General features: G+C 41.9%; 1 protein-coding gene across 2 annotated transcripts in view; it reads left to right on the top strand.

Annotated features, from left to right (window-relative positions):
• DMGDH (dimethylglycine dehydrogenase) overlaps positions 1-26,607 on the top strand; it is a 458,426-nt gene that overhangs the window by 279,936 nt on the left and 151,883 nt on the right. For both annotated transcript variants that reach the window (XM_069223303.1, XM_069223293.1), the window contains exons 10-12: positions 11,472-11,637; positions 15,824-15,954; positions 19,238-19,455. In XM_069223303.1, coding sequence (XP_069079404.1) covers positions 11,472-11,637; positions 15,824-15,954; positions 19,238-19,455 — 515 coding nt within the window. The remainder of the gene's footprint in view (positions 1-11,471; positions 11,638-15,823; positions 15,955-19,237; positions 19,456-26,607) is intronic.

Genomic DNA, 26,607 nt, shown 5'->3' on the forward strand with positions numbered 1-26,607 from the left:
TATGACCCTTGAGGATGTCCAGGGTAGATCTCACTGACTCAGTATTGGGTACAGTTGAGATTAGAAGCTATCAAAGTTGCTGATTGAGTCAGGTTTGCACTATTTGTCGCTTGTTGTTCTTGGAAAAATGCAGATTTTTTTTTTCGTGGAGTTACACTTCAGGTAGGTGCTGGACATTGAGGTTTGGGTGAGATGCTGGCAGTGTTTGAGATGTTTGATGGCTAGACTAGAAGACACTTTCAGGTAGGGGTGAGGGCATTATCTGCAGAGAATGGCATGCAATGCATCCAGGGATGGCTCCCGGACTGGGCACCACAAATGCAACACAATTCTGTGTCCTAATCAGCCCAGTTGCCACCTAGTACCTGTGATTTTATTGTGGAGTTGCAACAGATTTCATCAGGTAACAGATATAGCAAATACAAATCATGGTCCAGAGCTGAGGTGACTTTGCATGCTGCGCGATTCAAGTACCCTGATGGCTGTTGAGGGATCAGACGTGGCATAAGAGGTATGTGGTGTACGCAACTTTGACAAATGCAATAACATGCACATGGGGCGAAAGGGTGGGGGCAGAGTCCGTGGTAGACACTGACCCAGATGCTTTTTACAGAGGAGAGAGGATGCCATTTAGGTACTGTAACATATAATGCCATAAGGAATACTTGTAAACACTGTCAATATGTCCTAAGAAAGAAATGGAATGAAGATTTGGAGAAGGGCTTGGCAGATACTGAATGGGCACATGCTCTGCAGTAGAACTACCTTGCCTCTCAAAATGCCTAACTTAAGCGATTATAGTTTAATTATGATCAAATTATGTGATGACCACAGCATAATTACAGGTCATGTTTCCGGAAAAAACACGTTTGTCCTAGATGCCACCTCCAGTATGTTGGTAGACCAATGTCATGCAACAAAAGACTCACTGAACAGGCAGACGAAACGTAGAGAGACCTAAGGTGAGCTTACTGAGACTCATGCCATAACCTAAAGCTGACCAGTCTTAAACTAAATTAATTGACCTGATGTTGTTGTGGGTCCATTTTAATTTTGCCTGGGTATGGGAGTTTAGCTTAGCTTCAGCTTTTAGGACAGTACCCTTTTACCTAGATAAAATGCTCTGTTTTTATTATTCATTTTTATTCATTTTAGCATTGCTTGCATTTTAGAAGAAATGTTTTTATTTCATAATCAGTTGCCATTTTGTGAAAGCGTAAATATCAGTAATGTACGTATTAGATTGGCATGTTCTTTGCTTTACATTGGACAAGAACAGAATGTGAACATGTCAGGCATTAGTTATGATATTGCTGATACAAGTTTGTGCACACAATCGAACGTTTAGGTACATACCCACTTCAGGATGTCTGCACGATCAATAACCTATGCCTTATAAAAACACATTGTGAGACTAAGGCCATTAGACGGGGTTCTACTCAGGTTATTCCATCTATACTCCATCACACTTTGGCGCAGACCTCAGCCTTTGTCTGTACGGAGTCTGACTGGAGGCTGACCTTGTCCGAAGGTAAAGGGGATTGGAGCACTTCTTATGGACACAGCATGGGCGGCAGATTAGGTTTATTATGTGTTGCTCTCTTTAGGGTAGAAAATATTTTTTAGGGAGGAGTTTGCCTATTCATGATTATTGCAATATGCTGGAATTGTTCATATTTACATCGCTTATTTTCATAATCCTTATTTTACTTGTCATTATCCTAATAATTGCAACTCATTCATTTTATCGCAGATTGCAGTCTTTTCAATAAATGTATTGAAAACGATCCTTCATCTTCTTTTTTGCCTTTGTGTGTGTAAAAGACTTATTGCTAACCAGAGAAAAGGATAAGTCTTGTTCCACTGCAATTTCCCTGAGAGGTTTTCAGAGTCCATGCGCTAGGCTTCCAGAAATCACCTTTACTATTTGGGTATTGGTGAGGTGCTGCTAGAGAGCCAGAAAGATTGGGCCGATAGCTGCCAACTGGTTAGGAGTGACTCAGTTGCCTACAAGCAGAGGTGCTGCTGCCCCTAATCCAACGGTCTCGTAGAGATGCGAGAGTCCTTACAATACCGTTGAGCCTTTTGAAGAGGCTGATCTCTATAAATAGGAGAACTTCGCAGCTGCCAGACCTCAACAGATGGAAAGCTGACTGGGGCACATTTGCTTAATGCAAAATAATGCATCTGGCCACTTAGCTTATGCCATCTAAGAACAATGTTTCTCTAGGAATCACTTTAAATAAAGTATATCTGGCCTTAATGTGGTCCCACATCGATTAAATCAATACAAATTCATAAATAATCTGCATTCTTTATAAATTCTTTGATATTAAAATTTCTAACAAAACAATCAAAATAAACTAGATCTCCAAGTGACTGTGCAGCGCGTGTGCAAAAAGGTGAGCCAAACAAGGTATAACAGAGTGTAGGCAATATTTACAATATGTGCAATAAAAAAGGGTTATCCAAAATAGGACAAACATTTTTGAAAGTAGATGATAGTAGTATTTAGAATGGAATAGTCAAACAATATACGAAATGGGAGACCCTTCATAGGTCGATGATTCGAACCCCTGTAATGAATCACACAGGTCTTCATCAGGACAGACAAAAAACTGTAGTAATCTGACCAATAGAACTTTAGGTTGTATCTGTTCATACGCTAAGAGTGAGCCTGGATAATGGAGTTGAACATGGAAATGTGTACTGCTTTAAGATCTTCACTGACAAGGAATTAAGAATATGAACTGATAGTCTATAGTTCGGTTGGTCAGGTTGCTGCTGTTTTTCATTTGTCCTGATGAAGACTCTGTGTGATTGCTTATAGGGGGTCGAAACGTTGACTTATGAAGGGTCTAAACATTTCATATATTGTTGGACTATTCAAATGTGAATACTGATTATCTGATTTCAGAAACTTTTTTCCTATTTTGGGAGTCCCTTTTTTGATTGTACACTGCATTTTTATGGGTTTTCCCGACAATAGCTGTTGCCTATATTCAATGAGAAAGGTCTGTGCAGGTTGGATGATGTTTTTCTATTTCACTTTTTCAGGTATTTACTTTAGCAGCCAGTGAATGTCATGACAGATACATTAAATATACGTAATTCTGCTGAAAATGTTATTTTTATTATAAGCAAACATCGTTGTAAGTAAGTTGTATATATGTGGTATATATAAAGCACTTACCTAGCTGAAAGGCAGCAGTGTGTTGTGGAGGATATAAGAAAAACAGAGTTGAGGTGCCATTGGAGGGGTAGCTGGCTTCTAAGAGCAAATTGGACCCTTTATGTTGTGAACTTTTCTAATGCATTCAGTTTAAAAAAAAAAAAAAATGTTTTTTTTTTAAAGGTGGAATACTTTTGGCCACATATTTGCCCAATAAAAGCAAGCATTGGCAAAGCCAGTCAGTTACATCTTTAGGACCATTTGGTTTTGCCAATGATTTTTACTCATGCTTTACAGTATTCCTGATGCTATACAGCATGGGCAAAAAAAAAAGAAAAGGGTGCTCTGACATGACAACCATGTAGTTCTGTTGTGAGGTGTATCATACATGCCTCCACCTACAAAATGATGTGAGCTTTTATATTTTTACTTACCAAATTGGATTTGTAAATTAAAAAAAAAAAAAAAGTTGCAACAAAGCTGTTTATTTTTTTCTTGAAGACCGCAGTTGGGGGGGGATGCATCACAAAGGGTGAAATAAGGAGAGCGAATGTGGTTGAGAAACAGAGGGTGCATACTGGTGTGGGGAAGCAGCACATTGGATGGAAAGGGGAGAAGGTAACAGAGCCTGGCGGTGGGGCAAGAAGCAAAGGGTTCGAGAGAGAGTAAAGTGAAACGGGTGGGGGAGAAGCGCACAGGTGAGAAAGCAGCGCAGGGAGAAGTGCATAAACGTGAGCGAAACATGGAGGGGGCGGGGGACCAGCACGTGACTGAGGGAGAGCAACATGAATTGCAGCCAGGGGGTGTAGAAGTGCACAAAGGAGGCAGCTGAAAAATACATACACACTCAGAGTGTTTAAGTCACAAGAAGAAAGTAGTGCTTGCAAAGCAAGCCATAGAAGGACACTAGTAATGCATCCTTGTTCCAGTGGAGGGACAAACACAAGAAGATGAATGAAATCTCACACAAGCCAATGAATAACAAGCATTTGCAATGCAACGGGTCTCGCGTTTGCTCATGTTAGAGCTGATCGCGTTGTAAACTCCTGACCCGACTTTTCATCTATCGGCAAAAGTGCTTTTATGTACATAACCCAAAAAAGTGAAATTAATTGTGTAAAGCGCTCGACTTCTGCCAAGCGAAATCGCACTAGGAAAATAGAGAAAAAGTAGTCCACGATCCGACAGAAAACAGCGAGCCTCGCATGTTTTCTGTACTTGGTCGCTGCGCTCGAGGAGGGCTAACCACCGGAAAAGGCATGACGTGTGCATGCCTTCCACTAATGAAAGCAAGCAGATTTTACTAGGCAAGCCCACGAACCAATGAAACATACTGACGTGACGTCGACAGGGCTCTGAGCCCTTTTCTAACTACTAAAGCGTCTCGCTGTGATACACATGCGCGAGCGCATGCAACGCAGGCTCGACCCTAAAAAGCAAGCAAATTGGAGTGACAGTAAGCCCACCCAATGGAAACCCCTATAAGCTTACAGTAGATATTTTCGGGAACAGACAGCTTGTGTTGTCGGGTAGTTGCGATCTAAAAATTAAATTACTAATTGTATTTATGGCCTCAAAATGTAACTCGGCATAATTTTGACTTTCTGCTTGTCAAGTTTAAAAACACTGCTCCTTGCACAGGCCTACATACATTTCAGTTCATCTCGTCGTTTTCCTGTTAGTATTCCTCCTTCATCTAGACCTCATCCATTTTGTTTTTTGTCCTATTCTCATGGGACTAAAGGTTTCATCTAGTCGATATTTTCCCACTGCAGGTGTACAGTGCACTCACTGCTTACCAGACCCTGAAAGATCAGACTGCAACAAGGTATGATTTCTCCTCGTGGCACCAAATTATCAACCAGATAGACTGATGGAGCCAGTTTGCAGATATCAAGTTAAACACAAAGATTGCCAGACAGACACACTGGTAATACAAGACATCCAAAGCCAAAAGTATTTTCGGAGTAGAATCCTCGCTACAGTCAGTCGTCTCTGGACTGTCAAACCGGAGGTCACTTGTTTCCGTCAGTGCTCACGGTAAGGAGGCTCGTAGGAGGTGAATGTATCTTTTTAATTCCTACCACCGGCGAGTCGTTTTACACACAAAAAGGGCAAAAATAGAATAACACATGTGATTCAACAGTGTAACCTAAACATAAGACAAATACATTGCAAGTTCCCTGCCCATGTTTGTACACAAAAGCAGCATGCTGCTTTCGAAACCCTTGCGCTATCTGTCACGAGGCTGTTTTCCCAATAAGCGCGCGCAGTGTCCGATAAGAGTAGGTGCAGAGGCGGCAGTGCCAGGCCTAACTGCACGTGCTCCTGGCGGGAGCGTCTACCAGGAGCTTAGACTGCTCCAAGCAGGTGGTTACCAGCCGGCCGACCCAGCGGCTGTCTCGGTGCCTCTCTGTCCACCCGGCAGCAGCTGAAGCATTTCATTCTACCAGGAAACACTGCTCGAGTCAAGAGCAGCAGAGACGTCTGCGCGAGGAAACATCCCACCAATGATTCCCTTCAGGAACACACACACACGTTCTTTAGCTAACTATTTTCCCTGGGTACTGAAAAGGCATGGATCCTGTATTTTTCGTTTACTTTTTTTTCCCCACCTAAAAGAAAACACTTAAATAGTCGTAGCTTTCTTTATTTGGCTTATTTTCCGCGCTTGTCAGTGCTGCAGGCTCTGCGTTGCTTCTGTGTGTTTTCCCACCGTCTCTTAAGTATGTGGGAGTGTTCCAGGGGATGCTTGAGTATTTATCGTACCCAGTAAAATCCGATTGCCCCCGAGGTAGGAATTTGCTGCACCTATTCTGACTTAGTGATGCAGAATCGGTTTTGCTCCGTTCTGCACCCAGATCTATACGTGTAATTACAAATGAGTTTGCATAGGAATCGGAAGGACAACCAGGCTGCTTAGACATGGGACTTAGAACAGTAGCCTCCCCATCACATACTTGGATTGGGAGTTTGGAGTACTTACCACCACTGGTTACTTCACCAGCACTTGCATCGTTGAGCCCTTTCATTGTCTCTGTGGTGGGTCACCCTTTGACCCCCCCCAAGCGGTGGTAAAATAGTTGTGTGCGCCTCTTTGTCTTCTCAGGAATAGGGTGTCTGTCCTCCTCTTATTCCAGCTCTCTGTCACTTGGCCATGACGTTTCCACCACAGGGTGGAGTAGCCAGTTGTCTCTGACATTTTGATAAGTTTTCAAGGGAAGTATAATGAATACTTTTATTTAATGCTGGTGATTATGGTTGATTGAGTCAAAATGTATTTAAAAAAGCACATAAGGCACAACGAAGCAATATAGTACCTCGAAAGCCGGGGCGTAGCTTCGGGGGTGGGGGTGTTAATTCCCCCTAAAAAATATATTCTGTACTAAATAGGTGGGAACAAGTGCTTTCAGTCTACAAGACCAGTAAAAATCAGAATAAACGAACATCATAGTTATATCAGATGTGGACGTCTTACGACAAAATTGAGTATCCACTACTGTGATGCACAACATACTCCAGATGATTTATGGTGGATTGTACTTCAAGTTGTTCAGTCTCCCACGAGAGCGCTCCTAGAAGTAGAAGAAAACTGGGTGTACAAGCTAGGAACTCATATCCAAAGATTGAACGACGGTATACTATGGATGAGTGTTGCAGCATGTATGAAATAATTACTTAAAAAATCAAAGGAGAGGGAGGGGCCGGGAGGGACGGCCTGACGCGGAGCAATTCCCGATGATGATGCCGGTCATCCAATGTGATGCGTGAGGGCTTTTGCTCCTGAATACTCAGGTTCCCTAGGCCGTTCTGCTTTCCTTAGGAACAGTGTACTTTTTATTTGTTTATGAAATAATTACTTCTCACATCATATTCTGACAACTCCAAAAATTAGTAGCAGTTATTTTGATTTTTGACACTCCCACTATTGTGTACTTATTAAATGTCTTTGCTTGAGAAGCCACTATCTAGAACAACTTCATAGGGGACTCATTTCAGTCCCTTTCCTTTCCCCAGTTTGTTCCATCTCTTTCTTTGATTTTTCTGCTTTTGTATTCACCTTTACAATAGCACTTAATCAAGTAGTGCCTTTCCATAGAATTTATTGTGACTAATATTTTTGCTAATTGTCCTGTTTTCACAGTAGCACTTCAATTAGTAGTGCTTCACCACATATTCCAGTGTGGTGATCATCATGGCTAATTGCCCTGCTTTTCCCTCTGCCACATTCCGAGTACCGGCGCACAGCGTCTCCAGAGTATTCCCATGGTGGTTGTTATAAACACCTCAAGGAAGGGACTGTTAGTCCTTCCTTTGTGTTTAGGACCCCTTCAAGTAGGACGTCATCCGACGCCTCCTACTTACTTCTTATTGGGCGCCTAGTTTCTGGCGTCCTTTATTCCCCGGTGACCGTTCTTCCCGTGTAGTTCGGCGGGAAGGCGGCACCCAGAATAGACTGAATCCGGTCCGAGAAGATTTTTCATGTAAGTTGCTCTCTTGTATCGGCTTCACCAAGCGCGTTGTTATACCGATTTCCTTACCGCGTTCTCATTTAGTCTATTGGGGACGCGGCTTGATGATCTTATCTGACCTGGTGCGCGCACCATACCTAAGTACTTTGGGGAGGCGGCACCCTGATTAGACTTTCCCGTTCTGGGAGTATACTTTTGAAACTTTAGCATCACCCTTCAATGACGCTAAACATAGTCCTCGTCCGCTTTTCCCCATAGTCTATGGGAACACGGTCCCCGACTTTTCTTGCCTCATTTGTTCAGATTGAGGTATTACGATTCTAATCCTCACGGGGGTTCTTGCTTCCTTTTCTCCTTGGCAGCCCTCACAGCCCACTCCACTCATATTTGACATTTAATGTTTTCTTACTACTGAGCATGTTCTAAGTGGTCATTATACATATTTCCAGAAAAGCATCAGATTATGCTGCTTCTGGGTCTCTCCTCATTGCCTGTTTACCTTATGTGATAACAAGGGTTTTACGACATTTGACAATTTTGTCTTCTGAATCTCCTATGATATACTGTTTGATAATAGTTGTTACTTTGATGAGTATACTATGCAAGTTCTGTTTCTAACATGTTATTATAGAAACAACGAGTGATTGTAAGTTTGTGCTTTCTATGAAAACCTTTCCTAAGTCAAGGATGGTAAGCATACCTTTACTTATTTGACATATCTTCCTTATGTAACATTGTCAGTATGGCCATGATCACTAAATTATTTTTAATTGATCTCCACTAATTGTGTAATTCCCCCGAAGAGAGTTGGGAAATGTGTTGTTACTTTGTTTTTCTGTTTTTTTCGTTTTCTACAGGTATGTCTCAGTTCCTCTAAATCAATGTGAACTGTTGTGAGTATAGTCTCACTATTAGGTTCTTTCATAAGTTTTGAACACAGTGTATGTTTTTTCCTACAATTTCTGGAGAAGATTTTATTTAGTCCTGATGAAATGCCAAGTGACCCATTTGGACGTTGGAAGGCGCGAAACATGTTGACTTTTTAGAGTGGACAAAGTAATGGCTTATTGGCCACTCGTACCTTAGAGTAAAGGACCATTATCTCCATAACTCTATTTGTGTTTTTAATCTTGACCAGCGCTTCCTCATACTAATAAAATTGGTCTTTAAGGTAGTGTCAGAGCCAATTTTAACATTTTTTCTTTCTCTCCAGCCTTACCCTTTATCGAAATTCTGGCAAAGAGGCCCCCACAAGGATCCCGTCGGACACTGCGGTGCCAATCTGACGTGGAGCAAGCCCAATGATGATACATGAGGGCCTTTGCTTCTGAATTCACTCACCTCCTGAGACACCTAAAGTTTTTCTGTGTCTTCTTGTCTTTTTTTGGAACAGTGTTGATTGACACAGTATGAGTAGGGAGTATGTACTCTGGACCAGTTAATCTCCCAGTCTCCTTTTCTTTCTTGAATGAAGTACTTTTTCAGTTATCATCTAGCGCTCCTGCCTTAAAGGGCATGGTTTAGGGTGAAGAACCTTGGAGCTGACTAAGGGCCTTATTTAGATTTTGGATGTGTTACTCAATCACAGCGGTGACGGATATCCTGTCCACCAAAATCTAAATCCCATTATACCCCATGGGATTTGGATTTCGCCAGACGGGATACCTATCCATCACCATTGTGAATGAGTATCACAGGGTTTGTGAATACAAATGCGCTTGATAGATTGGGCCTCAAACCCTGTACTCTGGTTTTATAAAATGTTCCATAAGGTCGATGATTATCTCTGTAAGAGTTCCGTGAACACACTGGCTGCAGTGCTGCCTTTGCACCTTTTGTTAGGATTCTTTTGTTGATAGACAAAGCATTAGCACAAGTTAACAACCTGTAGATATGCGTGTCTTGTAATCCTGTATTCTGCCTCCGCTGAATGTAATTTACCTGGGCACTTCAGTAGCGCGTAGAACTTTGAGCCCTAATCCCATGAGTGTATGCAGCACAGCCTCACTCTGATGGCGCCCCAGTCCAACCTCAGTGCTCGAGACCTGCCCTTTCTAGTCTTCAAGCACACTGCAGGATTCCGCCATCTTTATTTTACTTCAAACATCAATTTGACTTCAAAACATTTCTGCATCTTCGTAATTTGTTTAATTCACTTCATCATAGATCTTTACCAGCCTTCACATAGAAACCGTCATCATTAAGTAGTGCAGATTCCATGCCCGATATGCCCAAACAACTTTCCCAAAGTTTGAAAGCAGGCAGATAATCGTTCAGTAAATAACGTTTTCCAACATATTCCTGTGTCACTTTTATTGACTAGAATGGACGTTTTGATATTGTCCTGTAGACCGTCTGGGTGTTTTTGGAAGACCTGGTAATTCTTATATATATATATATATATATATATATATATATATATATATATATATATATATATATATATATATATATATATATATATATATATATATATATATAAAGACAACCCTCAAAATGACTGATTAATAAAATTTATTTTTTTGATTGACCCCCTCATTGATTTCGCCCATTCAGTTTACAGGGGTGGCACCTGTGGGCATTCTACTGATGCAGTGGGTTTGACTATGGGTTTTGCAAACCCCACAAGTTAAGAACTGCAGCGTTATAGCTTTGCAAACCTTTTTCTGCAGCGTTATAGCTTTGCAAACCTTTTTCAAGTAAATTTGTATCTGAAAGGTTGAGTCTTTCCAACTTAACTTTGTTAGTTTGCTTTTTGAATGTGAGCACTATGTTGCCTCTGTAGTATTCTTGCCACAGTCATTGTGTAGACTCCTCCTATGTTTTGAAGTGACATAGTTGGCTATTCTTATTCATACAGTGTGTGACGCGTTTTAGTGGTTAGGACTGAAGTACATGTATTACCTTCTCTTTTCTTGGTTTTGTTGGTTTCCTAAACTGCCCAAGGTTTTGGGGTTTCTTATGGGGAAGGATCTCGTAGCTCACAGAGAGAACACAATATTCCCTAAGCGTAGTTTTACGTTTGAAGACTTTGTGTAAAATATCACCTTCACTGTTAGTTGCTGTGTATGTGGTGCGCATTGTAGTGCATTTACATTTTCAGGCTAGTTTTGGTTTTATTTTTCTGACCCATTGTCAATTTCGCAAATGTGAAATGTCTAATTCCCTGAAATTTCAGGGTTAGAGTTGGTATATAGATTAGTAGTCCTTATTGGATCGTTTTTATTATTGTGAAGGACCTCGGTAGTCCGGCTTTAGAGGTTTAGCTGATGAGTGGTGAATGGAAATATTCAGTTACTTTAGTATATATTTTAGGGGCCCTTGCCTGTAGCTCAGAACCCGGACATGAGTTGCAAGGGGAAACGGAGACTAAGGGGCAGAGTTCCCCAGAAGATTTGAAGATCCCACTTATTAAATCATCGGCTAACGCTTTATAAAATCTAGCAACTGGTAATCTTTTTAATGCCAACAAAAGTACGTAATCTTCTTATTGACCGCAAATCTTTTAAACTGTCAATTCCCCCCTCATACTGCCTTTCTCTCCCAGGAATTGACTGCAACCGATGCCAAACAAGGCTGTCGTGGCTGTCAGTTCCTCCACCACACACAGTGAAAGTAGCTATGCTGGTTATAAACTCAGATAAGAAACTGCTGGAAAATGCAACTAGATCAAGAATGTAAACATAGAATAAACTAAAGTCTTGCTAACCATACGAGCAGTAAAAAGTGCATTACTGTAATTTGTAGTGTCAATTAATTGCAGCCTTTCTGTGTTGCCTCTGGATTGTGCAGAAACCCTTTAAATTTGCCATATCATTGTGTTACAGACCCAGTTTTCGGCGAACAAACTGGTTTGAGCCAGTCGGCCGTGAATACAAACAAGTCATGGAAAAGGTGGGCGTGATAGACCTGACGCCCTTTGGCAAGATTAGCGTCCAAGGCAAGGACTCTGTTAACCTGTTGGACCATCTGCTTGCAAACATCATTCCAAAGGTAAGGTACTGGGTACACAGCACTGTCCATGGTGTGAATTCAGCCCATCATCACTGATAACTCCAAGTCATCCAACCCGAATGTGATTGGACTTCATCACAGGCTTCCACCCTCTTCTGCTCACTCCACACTCCCCTCCGCCTCACACACACAGTTTTGCCTGGCGGACAGTCTAGCCTTCTGGTTAAATTTTCACAGTCAACAATGATTGCAACACTCATGTGGTTTAATATGGCTGGGAGCCTGGAAAGGCCTGATGCCAAGTCCTTTTTGATGACTGAACGAGCTGCTGCTCATTATTCTGCCTCCCTCTGAGGAACAGCCCAGGCGTGTCTGAGTGTCTATCTCCTTGAGAATCTGTACATGTGGTTCCCCGCCTTTGACCTCAGATGTTATGTCCCAATGCTTGCTGGGGACACGAGGTTCCGCCAAGAAGTTCTCTTATAAACAAAAGCAAAATGAACGTTTAAAGCACATTTCTCGTCCCATGCATCCTAAATCGGTGAATAACAAAGGTTTCATTAGGAGCTCGTGGATTCTTTACGTACCTCAGGATATTCTATCAGCAAAACAGACACTGTTCCGTCTTATAGCCTGCCCTGGTTCACAGGAAGCTCTAGATCTTGATTTAAAGCATGCTTCCGGTTTGCATTGCTTATTGGTCTAAAAGTGCTGCATAGTCAAGAGCGTCTACAAAGCACCGTTGTTCTGTCCTGCTATATGTGTTTGAACCCCAGTAATACAGCATCAAGCGAGCTATCACAGTACACCTGTGCCCCGATATCACCGCATAATGCACCCCCATCCTGACGTCTGTCATGAAGTAGTTCATAGTGCCTATTGCATGCCACAGGCTCACGTCCCAGGAGGACTGCGGAGATGATCGACTCTTGCAGACATCTGTGTGTAACCTACACGACAAAGTTCCAATACCAGCACAACAGTGTGGTAGGATAACGCACCTAGAACCTACAGGAAGTGCGTGTTGATCGCAGTAATGTAACTTGTCATGTTACTGCATCTCTGAGGATTCCTGTATGTACCCTGCAGTCCATACTTTCTAAGCAGAAGGATGGCTGCAGGAGGGTATGCACACTTTGCAGGGATGTGTGTCACCAGCAGGGGTGTAGATTGGTCAGTAAGATGGGGGGGGGGGGGCGGGAGTGGGGCGATGGGACTTAGATTTCTTGACAATCACGCTGGCATATAATGTTCAACTACATTATACAACAAGCAGAGGGCACAACAGGGGCTTAAGGGGAAGCGGAAAGGTAGGGGAATGCAGACTGATAGGACTAAGTGAGAGAGAAAACATTATTTTGTGAAATAACCAACGTTTTTTAAGTCTTTCGAAGCGGAGAGCAGGAGTGTGTGTGTGTAGTTTTGTCTGTGTGTGTAAAACTCCTGGTGAAATCCAACAGGCACTATACTAGACTGAAAGCACCTGCACCCATCTATTTATCACAAAATGCATGTGTTGGGGGGTGTAATACCCCAAAACATCCCTCGAAGCTAGGCTCTTGATAACCAGCTGATAAAGGGTTTCAGTTAGATAGATACAACAGGAGTTTAATGTGCATTTTGCAGGGTTTTGATATACGTGAACTATGATCTGGTTTCTCCTATAGATCACAGGTTCTAGTCCCTTTGTTTTTTTTGATGGGCCAGTGTCCCTGCTGCTTCAAACTACATATATCCTACACTCCTGGGTCGGAATGGGACAGAAAATTCGTCCGGGCACCAAACAAAAATAGCCCCATTAGTGATTTAGAAAAGCAAAAAAAAATCACCCATATTTGCCAATTGGGTGGGACAGTTTTGAACCTGTGAAGAAACACTGTGGATGTGCTTTGTAGGGTGTGGAATACTGCATGGATTTTGAGCTTGCGGCAGGCAATATTTGTGATAATGGCAAGGAAATTAACAGTAAAAACTGCCTCAGCAGACTATAAATCAGGCCCACAAATAGCCCAAAACATGACCTACATATTGGCCTCATAGACCAGCGCGGGTTCTGCCTGATTGCCGTATAGGCCAGTCCAACCCTGCTAAACCTCATGGGCTAAAATGAAGCTTCATCTTGACCTCATTACAACCCTAGCTGTCCTTGTGAGTACGCATGAATGTAGATGAATGAAGACTGCAAAAACCAACCTGAAACACTGATGCACACCGTTTGCACGGGCTCTGTCTTAATCACAGAACTAAGAGATGGCTAGGTGTCTCGTTTATCCTCTTTCCCATACGCACTTAACACCATTGTCTTATTTTCTCTATGAAAGAAGAACATAACAACTGGGCACCAGATTTATTTAAAATACATGATCCATGCCGAATCTCTTTTAAATTCGAGCCTTTAGTAACCGGTTCCCCAATTTAAAGCACAAGTGTTTTTTTAAATGTATTGTCAATTCAGAATGTCGCTGGTTGTCATTTCACTGTGTTCTAAAGTTAGTTGACAATCAGTGCCTGCCCTCCAGTGGAGCAACTCCGTCCCCTTGGCAGTTTGGGCTGACTATTGGAGCAGGGTCAAGACTGATTTGTACAAGATTGGGTCCAAGCTGAGGTGACAATGTGTGCAAAATAACGATGAACTGGGATGCAGCCCTGAGTAAGTACTTACCAGTGTCTGACATTAATGCAAGCATCCCGTTCATTACTTTTTTGGTATGCTTTTTGTATGGTGCAGTGTACAGGTATCCTCAGATGTGGGCTCCATGCACACCGTGCCACTGGAACAAAGCTATGCTCGACTGACGAGCCATAATAAGGGCAAACCCTGTCTCTGGTTATGTTCCACTTCAGAGAGGACCTGGCCTGGCAGTTCAGGCTTGACTCTTCCTGCTTGAGCAGGTTGAAGGAGGGTTTGCATATGGCTGGGTCTCAGCTGAGGTGGGATGGGGTGCAAAATAACAATACATTGGGGTGTGGCCCAAGTAATTACCAGTGGCTACGATTAATTCAAGCATTCCATCCATATCCTTTTTGACTCCTTAAGTTTGGCTGTGTCCCCTTGGCATTTCTTTTTACCCTGCAAGTCTAGCTCATTCGATATTTTTAATATCTTCTAAAGCATACTTTGACATTCTCACACGAGTACACTGATATTGAAGTGAATGTTTACTTTATCTTTGCATGCATAATTCTACCATGATTGTATTGAGTCTAACAAGTTATCATGGCATACCCGTTACATTGTACATGGTTTATATTCCCACAGGGTCACTTTAACATGTCAAACAGCTACTGCAGACTATCTGAACAGCACAGCTTCCCGCATTTTGATCTTTTTCTGTAGCTGTTCATTAGAATATTTCCAGCCTAGTCACTACTTGCAATGTTCCCCTTGCATAATCATTCATTCAATTTGTTTAATATGAATTATTGTGGCTTAGCCTGTCTTAAATAACTTGTAGGTAGAGGAGGATCATTTGATTTTCTAGTAATTATATTTTATGGTTTTAATTAACTGCAACTAAATTTGATTTGACTTACACTTCACGGGTTTGAGGCCCAGTACGAGAAGGGAGTAGTTTACTGTGCTGCACAGACGTCTGTAGCCTGCAGTTTACAGGTGTGAAACCCTTTAGGACCAACCAGGTTTTTGTAAATTCCTAGTTGGACAGAACGAATCCATTTGATCAGGGTAATAGTAACAGCTACTGCTAGAGGGCGTGTATAACTCGAGTTTCAGTACTTTATTAGGAAAAGGAAGGTGCTCATACTTTTAGGTTACTGACCCTGAGGCCTGTGGTTGATATCAGGGTGAGGGTCGGTCTTTGTGAGGCTGAAACCGTACACTGCTCACTCAGGAAGACTCGGTATCGGACAAGTTGTTTCTTCAGGAGGTCTTTGCTGCCTGCTGTCTTCAGAGACCAACTAGAATGGAAACTTTCTAAACTGCATTTATTGATGGATGCGATAATATGCCTTTTCTGTCCCATTAAAATTGCAATATCTTGAAATATTAGCCTGTGCATAAAAGTGAAAATGTATCCATTTCTAAATCTTCCCCTAATTTTTGTAGTGTGTTTTTGTCTAAAACCGTTTATATTTTATTCAAAACCACAACATTCATTAATTCACAGTGCACTCTGCTTTCTGGCACACGGAAAAGTTTTCCATTGTACGACAAAAGTGTAATATGGTTATGCAATTCACACGATACTTACCCCTACATTTCCAGGTTGGTTTCACAAACATAAGTCACATGCTGACACCAAGGGGACGTGTCTATGCGGAGCTTACTGTTTCTCATTTGACTCCCGGGGAGTTTTTGCTGGTCACTGGTTCTGGATCGGAGCTCCATGATCTCAGGTCTGTTTCCATTTGTTCCTAAGTTCTATTTGATGATTTATCTTTCTTACACTTGTCCTTTCTTTGACCCTGCTCACTTACTGTTGCTCAGTGCACTGCTTCGCAGCATAAAACCTGTCACCAGTACCTTGCTTCTTTCAAAGGTCATTGAAGATGCAATGTACTGCAAAACGTTTTTTAGATATTTATTTTCCAATATTTAATAGAATCTTAAACTGTTGTATTTCTGGAGTGTTTGTGACCTAAGTGTATGCTGAAGTCTTCCTGAATAATTGTCCCTTCTGAGTCCGGAGAATGAGCAACAACCTGAGTCCTACAGCAGTGATGTTTTTACCATGCTAATTTGTATTTGAGAAAAAAGCATACGATAACATCTGATGATTCCCTTCTGTACTGAGCATCATCTGTTGCAAGAAGGTACAAGAATCTTAAGTTCACACAATGAAATAACTATGTACGTCTCTAGCAATAAACACAGCTACAGGTGACAAGTGTAGAGTCCGATACAGACGTGAAGTGAGACTCTCCGTGAATCCTTCAGTTGTCCTCCTCAGGTGTATAGTAGGCCTCACTCTGGTGTATTCCCTACACTGTTTGGTCAGTATTGGAGCCTCAGTGCACTTGAATAATAGTGCGTAGGTGTGAACCTTGCCCCACAGAATGACAAAGGAAGCGCAGGCAGGGGCCGTCTCGATGGAACAAAAGTTTCTTCTTGGTTGGTACCCGAGAAATTGAGTTGTGAAGCTCCTGAAACTTTGACGCCTGGTCTTTGCTGCACTGAAGAAAAAAATAACTAGATCTGTGTATGGCGAATGGCCGTCTCAGTGGTGCAGAGACATAAACGGTAATAGTCATGCGAGAACAAATAGAGAACAACTCTAGACAGAACTTTGTAGCTGCAGGTAGGATACGGGTTTATGTTGTAAAATAAAACTATTACCTGGGCTGTGGGGAGAAAAACTGTATTACAAAGGATGTAGATGCATTTGTAAATGCATTTTCTGGGCAAAAATCCAAATAATGATGCTTTGCTTAGTTCCTTCATTGATAGTGATGCGATGGCAGTTATAATGGGAGTAATATAGTTTGTTGGGCACACCTGTAATGTCAATGCTTTGTCTTGAAATTGATCATGGAATATATGGAATTCTACTCCCTCCTGTAGTTACAAGGATATTGCAAGTCAATGAGGAGTTTCATAACCATATTGACCGTTTAGAGGGACAAGGCTGAAGGTGAAGTTTCTTTATATTGTTATGGTACTCTGAGGTGACTTACAATAGCAGTAAGGGGCGGGGAGGGTACTTTATTCCTTTTAATACATGGTTACACTATCACCAGTCTCACAAATGACTTACTTGCTTGATGCTTCGCTCGTTCATATGAAAGAAAGGATATGTATAAAACAGGATATTTGGAAATGCAAACAATAAAATTAAAATCTCTAGTGAAACAATACACACAAAAAAGCAGTTAAATATGCGTTGCAAAGACAGAATCCGAAAGCTCAGGGAAGCTTTGAGAGAGGGGGAGGGAGGTAAAGAGAAAACAGTCAGAGAAGGAAAGTTGGTAAATGGTGGGATGGAAAAGAAGAGAGATTGTTTGAGGAGACAAAGGGAGCGGGGTTGTATTTGGTTTCCCAGTCCGGCCCTGGTGACCTCTCTTTCCCTTCAGCTGCCAGCTTCGCCAGCAGCCATTGTGACATCAGAACTCAACTACAATAAGTTACTGTACTTGAGAAGCGACTTCAGTTCTTTATTACAGGCTACTAGAGACATCAGAAGTTGCATTTGATATGGAAATTATATTGGACTTTGCAGGCTCACATGTATTCAATTGAGCCTTCACACAGATATGACTCGTACAATGGCTGTAGCGCCCAGTAGCAGAAGGTCACAAGGTGTTAAATATTGAGAGGTTTGCAGTCTAACTGCTGATCACTCTTCCAACACTGAAGTCCTGGAACCACTGCATAGGATTCTTCGTTGGTTATGAGGACTAGCATAAACATAAGCATTGTATAGATTTACTGGGAAGCCTCATGACTGCTATGTGAAGAACCTGCTGGTTGAGGTTTTCTAGCCAAGGGTTGAGCTGGTTACTGCCTCCACACTACTGCTCTCTCATGTAATCTTCAATTTGTGGGACAGCATCTCAATCACTCTGTTGCTGATCTCTGAGTTAGTGGTAGGAACTAAGGCCCACAAGGCAACAGATACATGTGAAAAGCTAGGCAAATACTCCTATGAAAAGATTAGCAGGCCTGCCAACGGTGCAAGTCATGCAACTAACGTAGAAATTAAGGAGAATGCAGTAGCTGGGCCAATGTATAGTAACAAGGGATGCAACAATACGCCTTTAAAGCTCTTTTAAAATCTGTTTTTAAAGTCTCACAAGGTTCATGCAGATATTTCGGATGGACGGAACTTCATTGTTTCATTCTGAGTGGAGACTCAATGTGCTCAAAAAGTATTTTAATGTGAAGTACATCCAAGCGTAGTTCAAGTAAATAAGTAAGAATGATTTTATTTGTTCAAGTTCGTACAGTAATAAAACCCTATCCCCATCAGCGAGTCTGTCTCCTTCTTCCAACAGAGCCTGGGATCCACTGACCCCAGTATATTCCAGCGACGATAGATTCCACATTCTATGAATACAACATCACATGGTTACAAGTTTCCATGCACACAATACACATTCTTAATCTAGATACTGGCAGGTTACCACATCAACTACCAAGTGATCACAAATAATGGCTTTTCGAAAGTTCCTTCACTTATACTAATTGACCTTTGCAATAATATATGTCCTTCCCACACTTTAATGAACGTATTAGCAACACCAAATACAAAAATAGCACTTTGAATACATTTTAAGGCCACACAACAGAATAATCAAGTTTGCAAACCTGTTGTTAGATTAACACAAACTTCTGAACTGAATCCCATTTCAATACACTGACGTAGGTCTCATATCTGATGTGCTGAAATTGACCTATTGGCAGTCAATTGGGTCCTTGTAACACATGTCAAATGCAGATGATGTTTTGTATATTTGCTGAAGACAACTTTCGTTTCAGATGCTCAACTTTTTTGATATTATTACTTTATATTCCTGTTCCTTTGAGATAAGTTTTCTACCAGACCAGTCACTGATGTTTGGAACCTGTCTTTTACATGAAATTATTATTGTGGTGGAGTAGTAGTAAACAAATAATCTGGATTATGACTGATAAATTCTTAAACCCATTCCGTGACGTTGTAACTTCCTATTCCTCCGGCAGGATGATAGAAGAGGAGGCCATAAAGAGAGGATGTGATGTGCAGATTAAAAATGTGACTGACGAGATTGGTGTCCTTGGAGTAGCTGGACCATTGTCACGGAATGTCCTCCAGAAGCTGACATCTGAAGATCTCTCCAATTCTAGTTTCAAATTTCTTCAGTCTAAAAATATGAAAGTTTCCAACATCCCACTCACTGCCATCAGGATATCCTATACAGGTAGGATGTATATTTTATTTTAAAAAACAAATTAGTGTTGGGTATAAAACATCGCAGCAAGACCTGTTTAATGCCGAAGGAAAGACATGTTCAATACCGAAGGCACAAACTAGGGTCCAAGCATTGACTCATAGGGGCAAGGGACTCTCTTGATCCGTTTTAAGAGCCTACCTTCATAAATATGAGGAGCTCACGTTTCTGGTCACATCACTATCGTCTCAACTGGCTGCTCCATAGTTAGTGTTTTCATGCTGTGAGAAAACCATCACCTGTAATGTAGTGTAGTGTCTGTTGGAGGCTTGAACAAAATATTAGGGTGGTGTTGGTTAGATTAGCATTTTAGTTTATTCTGTTTATGGTTTGTGAACTGCCCTTCTAAAAATGAGTAGTGTCCAAAACATTTTAATAAGAGAAACATAGCCTTTTTTTAGAATAATTTTTGTCAAGCTACTGATTAATTCCAACTGTTGCAGTTGGGCCACTCTATGACCAGCATCAGATAGTGCCTTAGCAATTACCCATCAGAGAATCCCCTCCGCTCTAAAGTACTGCTGCATTCCAAGACGGGCCATCTTTGGTTCAATTTTTTGGCAATTCGAACTAGAACTTTAGTGCACTTTTCAGTTCAGAAGCATGTCGCGAAGTATTTTTGCTTATTTTTTCCTGTCTTGTTCTTGGAGTAATACATTTACTCTTTTTTTGGCAGTTTTTTCAGCTTCGTGGTGGGTACCCTTACTAGATGGCTGCTCCCCCAGCAGTTTCATACGGGCACTGTATGTCATACCTGTGGGTATTACATCAAGCCTCTTCCTGTGGGCTCTACGTAGTGACAGCTTGGCACCTCCTGTAGAATAGTTAATGGCAAATGAACCAGACAGGAGTAAGTGATGTTTTCATATGGGCTGTGACCCGCCCACAGGAAGGAGAGACTTCCTTCCTGGAATGATAAAAGGTAACTGTACTTCCAGTACTGGTATAACAGATACTTGCAACTATTTAGGTTGGAATGTACACCCCAAGCAGTTACTGTGGAGACACTCTCTCATGACCAAGATCATGTTCATTTTATAGCAGTTCCCTTAATCAGACGAGATGCTCTTCTTTATTAGGCATTATTCAGGAAGGATGATGGTGACTCAAATGTACACATGCTCTAAAGTCCTATTAAACCTCAACTAAATGTGAAACAACGATCAACCGAGCTCTCTCCGAATTAGTCTGCCAGAGTAAGCAAGCAGTTTAATCAGAGACTGGTTAAATTACTTGTGCTAGAGCACAATATATTGGTACGGGTTAACCCTACAACTGATGTGCTGCTATTTAGCTGTCAGTCTTTTTTATTGAGCTTAGACCAAGAATACAATAAAATAGTTCCTCAAGAGCACAAAAGTTTAACCCCATCTCTGTCCTAGTTGTAATCTGCCCTCTCGTAAGCCTGCATGTAACAAGAGTTTCATACAGGGAAAATGAGTACATCCAGACATTTTACTATAATATTGTAGCTCTCGCAATCAAAAAAGGTGTCTCACCAGACCCACCTGTTGGCCAAAAACAGAGGAACTTTATTTTCCTGCAGGGTGCACAAGTGAGACTCACGATAGTCCAGTGGGCCCTATATATTCCAGAAATCACCAAACTGATAAACATGGTCCTTTGTCATCACCTTCATTAATTCTTTGATTGCCTCCACATCAGTAAAAATATGTTCATGCTAGATCTTCAACCTAGCCGTGTGCTACAGAGAGATTTTGAGTCCCAAGTTACATAACTCTTTTTGGATCACCTTAAATTTTTGATGTAGTGCTGCGTAGACTGGCTATAGTCTGGGAAAAGTAGAACGTTTGCTTTCAAAAGCGATTGCTCACTTATTAGACCTCCCCCCCCCCCCTTAGGAGCATTTCTCATTCATGACTAATTCTGTGTCATATGCATTGTTAAGCTATGTAATGACAGTGCATTCAACTTCCTTACTGAGGACTTCTTAGGGAGGCAAAACTCCTTCCCAACCACCACTCTTGGAGAATCATCTTCAGAGAGGATTTAAGGATTAAGAAACCATGGATCGTAGTAGTTAGTGTCTCGGCACCTGATAAACGCACCAGCACATCTAACAGGAGAATGTTAGCGGCTTTCTAGGCGTTCACTCAGCAGGTCCACACTGGTATAGCACAGACTTTGACGGTTTTCATTTCTCTTAACTGTCTCCGCCATCTTGCCACTATGAGTATGCCACAATGACTGTTGTGGAGAGAAACAGTTCATCTTCTCTCTTGTGCTTTTCTCAAATAAACTAATAATTAAAAACAGAAAATTGATAAGAGTAAGTAGAAAATAATAGAAATAGGTAACTTTTCCATCTGTAATTTTTTGCCCAGAGGGTTGTTCCACAAAAGTAATATACGAGTATGTCTGTCAGAATCTTCAAGCCACAGTGATATGTAGTGTTTGATTATTGTCTAAAAAACGTGATGTACAGAGCCATCAACCGAGCTGCAGCTTATAATTTTTTATAGTGTACCATCCAGGCCTCAATTAATTAGGTAACATCTAATGAATGAATAAAAAGGTATGAAGGAGGTTTATACATTTTTTTTTAAACGTGCCCAAGAGTTTGGGAATAATGGTTGTTCGTATAATCCTGAATTTGGGGTACCTTATAATATGCGACACTGAGGGCATTTTGAAACCTGTTTCTTGGTATGTCAGTCTTTCTGGTAATGTGGGTAGCTGTGATATTTAGGCCAATGGTCAGCAGGTGCTAAGGGACTTCTACCAACCCCAGGCATTTTTTTAAAATCTAGACCCACAGTCAGAGTCGAGGGTGGTGTGGCACAGGTGTATCCCACCACATTTTCTAATCCACAATGCATTGCAAATATAAAACAAAGCAACCCCTCTGCTGTACTTGAGTGGTTAGAAAGACAGATTACCATAAGGACAAAGGCTCCTCTGGTTTTGTAAAGTTTCAGATCAAACTTATATTAATATAAGTATATCTTTCCACAGAGTATCTGATGTACAAGTAACAACAGATCTTTATATCAACAGTCACTTTGTAGCAATATGAGTTTAATAAATCCTGCTTCTGAGCTCAGTTCACATGAGGAATCTGTGTCCTCTCATATTGCTATCAGGTGACTGTTGATATAAAGATCTGTATTATCAGGTTGGTAATCCTCTGCAGGGAAATGAAACAACCGTGACAGCATTCATTTTTATAGACATTTGTATTGGGATTTTAGATAATTACACAATAATACAAACACACAAGTAAACAAGTAGCTGTACTTTCATTTGTTAGATTACAACATGTTTGAAGATCATTAGGAGAGCCTATCAGCCTGAGCTGCTGTGCTTCTACCCATTCATACAAGGCATTACTGCTCTCGACAGACCCTGGTATTGTACCCATCCCTCCCATATTGTACAATTTTTTTAGGGGCACTCTCTGGCAATGGAGACTGTAAACGCAGTCCCTACAGCAGTCTATACTTACTTTCCATTTGGCAATGCCTAAGCACCTGGCTTCCTTTGGTTTTATCCAGTAACCTGTTTTGCAAGAACCAGCCCTAGTCCTAGTCCTAGTCCCAAGGATGGGTTTTAAGGTGTAATCCCTCCAGAACATTAAACAGTGCTATCTCAAGGGTAAACATAGCATCCCTTTCCAAAGCACTGTGTTTAAAATGTGTTATCTGTCCCCAGTAGGACTTGGTGGTGCTAAAGCTTCACACTGTATTGTAGAAATTCCTGACCTCGGCTAGACACTGAAGGCAGAGTCTCATTCATAGGCCATACCCTTTGCCTAATGTAATATACTTGGTGTAAGAATTTGAACTATATCAGGCAGAATCTTCCCGAGATGGCCTCTGTGCATGTGTGTGGCTTACCAATCATTCAGATCTTTTGGGGGTCAGTATGGTGGAGCTGTTAAACTTTCATTAGTACTTGGAAAACGCTGCTATTGCCTCTGGTTCAGTTACCATGAGCTCGTCTGCACTCATCCTGCTCCCTTTGTGTCTATTCTCTTCCTCCTATAGGCTTGGCCAGCCCAGAAATTTACCCATCTTATTGCCATGTTACCAGAGGAGGCATTCCAGGTTTCCCTGGCCTGATCTAAAAGGTTATGTTGGTGTTAAGCCTTTGTAACGTTAAAATCATGAAATGTGTTCTCTAACAATTCCCACAGTGTCAGCTTTTTTAAGCCTAGCACTGCCTCCTGTAGACCAGTGGTTCCCAACCAGTGGTCTGGGCACCCCTGGGGGTCCGCGAAGCTTCCTCAGGGGGTCCGCAACTGCTTTGAAAATTAAATACTATTAACAGATTAGGTCCCCAGCTTTCAGTAATGACTCATTGGGGGGGTCCCCAGATTCCAATACTGAATCACTGGGGGTCCCCGGGTTCCAGTGATGATAAAGTCAAAAGGTTGGGAACCACTGTTCTAGACAATTGATTGCCAATGTGGTTTTGTGTTTAGGATGTGAGACAAAGCTCAGTGTCCTGCCCCTCACCACTGGACTTATTACATTCTATAATATCACTGGAGAATTGACTGAGCCAGGATTGCCAGTAAAGTGTTGTGTTATTTCTTCTCATAATGCATCACTTGGCTCTTTTTTTAACTAGCCACCAGTATTAAGCCTCTACATCCTGTGATGTCGTGCTGGCATTTACCTGAAAGCGATTTTTGTTGGGCAGTAGTCTTAGACTTCAGGCATGGCCAAGGATGCCAACTACTGCTTCCACATCTGACCCCAGGACAAAATAAATATGGGGAAAAGGCTATTGTGGTCCTGTGAAAAAGATGTTTTGCCGTTGTAGCGGGTGGTGCATCGCCATAGGTCACATAAACTATATGAGGCAGCAAAAGTTGCTACAGGTGACATAGTCTTGTGCTGCTCTGTAGACCCTTATCTGTCTACCTATCTATCCATCATCCCATTGAAATTGCCGCCTATAATCCTAAGAACCAGTGAAGCCTCCAGAACAATAGTTCTGATCAGCTGTGGGAAGGCTGCTGACATCTGAAGGTGGGGCATATACATTTAGTATATTAACAACGTTCCCATAACGTAGTTCTGAGACCACAAACTATATTTCCAGGCGATTGAGCCCTAACTGGGTTACCTGAGTTACCTGGAATGAGAACTGGTGCTTGATCAAAACTGCTACCCCGCTTCAACCTGGAGTGAAGCTATGTGTTAGATCGATTTATACCCATACTGACATAAGAACCCATAGTCGTACTGAGGCATGTGTGTCTTGGAGTAACAATAAATATGAGCCACATTGTTTGGAGTTTTCATCACTGCTCCTTTTTCCCCCTTATTTAGAAGGCCATTGACATTCCAGGAGACACTGGGAGTGGAGAGTTTCTGCCTTCGGGGTTGTCACTGCCTTTTGTCCGGCTGTGATACAGTAGCAGTATGTTATAGAGAATATACGGATCACGGTATGATAAAACAAACAACCTTTGAACAACTTAACAGAACCATTTCACCCCTCCCTGACCATGTACTTCTATAGAGCATCTGACGGTAAGTGGCACTTTCACCCCCTGGTTAGCTGTAGCTCATCGCTTATCTCCAAACGTTCCCTTCGATATAATTCAACACAAGTCACAATGAATCCAATGTCGGTTCTGTCCTCTGCCCATTCTCAAGCCGCCTCTGGGATATCAAAGAAAAGTGTTTTGTCCTGGTAGATTAGTTTGGGTGCAGTAACATATAGAGTAAATTCAGCACACACAGCTTCTGTTTGACACTTCAACTAATTTTCGCTGTTGCTGCACTAGCCTTGTGTTATCTGAAAAGATGGGATGCAGTGTGAATCATTTTCAATCATGTCCAGGCATGTCATCTCTGACTTATACTTCAGAATGCATGCTGTCACGGGTCCAGGGGTTGCTCTACTTGGTGGTCTCTGTGACACTGCTAGATATGCTTGTTCCACAGTAAACACTCTACATTGATTTGATTCCTCGTAGCCAATCGTTGATGACGGGTTTGAGGTAGGCCTCCTCAGGTCCCCCAAGGAACCCCAGAAACCACAAGTTGTTCTTCCTCCCTCTTATCTTCTTCCACTCTGTCTTCCAGCATTTTAAAGGAAGTGCTCAGGTGGATAACTGTTGCCCACGATATCCTTCCTGATATATTCCTAGTCAGAAATGCTGCTCTGCCTCTCCAGGCCCTGTGTACTAGACATCTATGGTCTTGCTGCTATAGTGAGATAGCCCAAACCACTTGTCTTATTTGTGTTTCCAGGTCTGGCTTGGAGGATTGAATGGCTCATAAACTAATTTCTGTAGAGTTGCCAGTGCCCTTATATATAGCTGACTAGTTCACTAGGACATGTTTAGTGCTATTGGTTCCCATCAATGGAATTTTGTTCTACGAATATTTGTTGAATTTTCTTAGGAATAAGCCCTGCCTGGTCCTTCAACTGGTAAAAATCATGTGGGGCATTGAGCTGTGCATTTATGAATTCAGACCTGCCCAAGGCCTGGTCCTGCATCCACTAAACCCACCTTGGGGGGGATATTTGAAGTTCCAATTCGGCAGACCGAGTCGGAGAAGCAAACCAGTTTCAGGACGATGATGCCTAATTCACCCTCAGTACGATTATTTTAATCTCTTAGTAGGGCAACAGGTCGGTGCAGTTTGGGTCCTCCATTAAGTGGTCCAAGGGACCCATTCATGGACTCCTGTGCAGCCCGTCAGGTTCCCCTTAAAAGGAGTTAATCTGATTTTTGGACCATCAGTATGTGGATTTAGTGCTCAGGTTGGAGTCCAAAGGTAGATTCAGGGTACCTGCCTGAAGCCACTAGTGACCAATCCAATGCAAGACAACCACTTCATCTTTACACTGCCAGAGTCCTCCCAGGTTCAGTTCTCTCAACAGTGTAGGTAGCAGCACATACCCCCAGGATAAACACATTTGTGAATCAGTCAGCCATTCATCCTCTGATAGAGGCCCGTCTCCATAAGTTGTGGGCATTGTTCCCTTTAATGGTTTTCTCTGTGTGTAGCAATATAGGTGCTCCGTGCACTGCAGTTAAGGTTGCATGCACTTAAGACCAGCAGCAATTTAAAATGCAAGCATGTGTAATGTGCAAATCAGTGGCAAAGCAGGGTACCATAGGCACTAAGGCAAACC

Source organism: Pleurodeles waltl, chromosome 1_1 (genome assembly GCF_031143425.1).
Source record: "Pleurodeles waltl isolate 20211129_DDA chromosome 1_1, aPleWal1.hap1.20221129, whole genome shotgun sequence".
NCBI lineage: Eukaryota > Metazoa > Chordata > Amphibia > Caudata > Salamandridae > Pleurodeles > Pleurodeles waltl.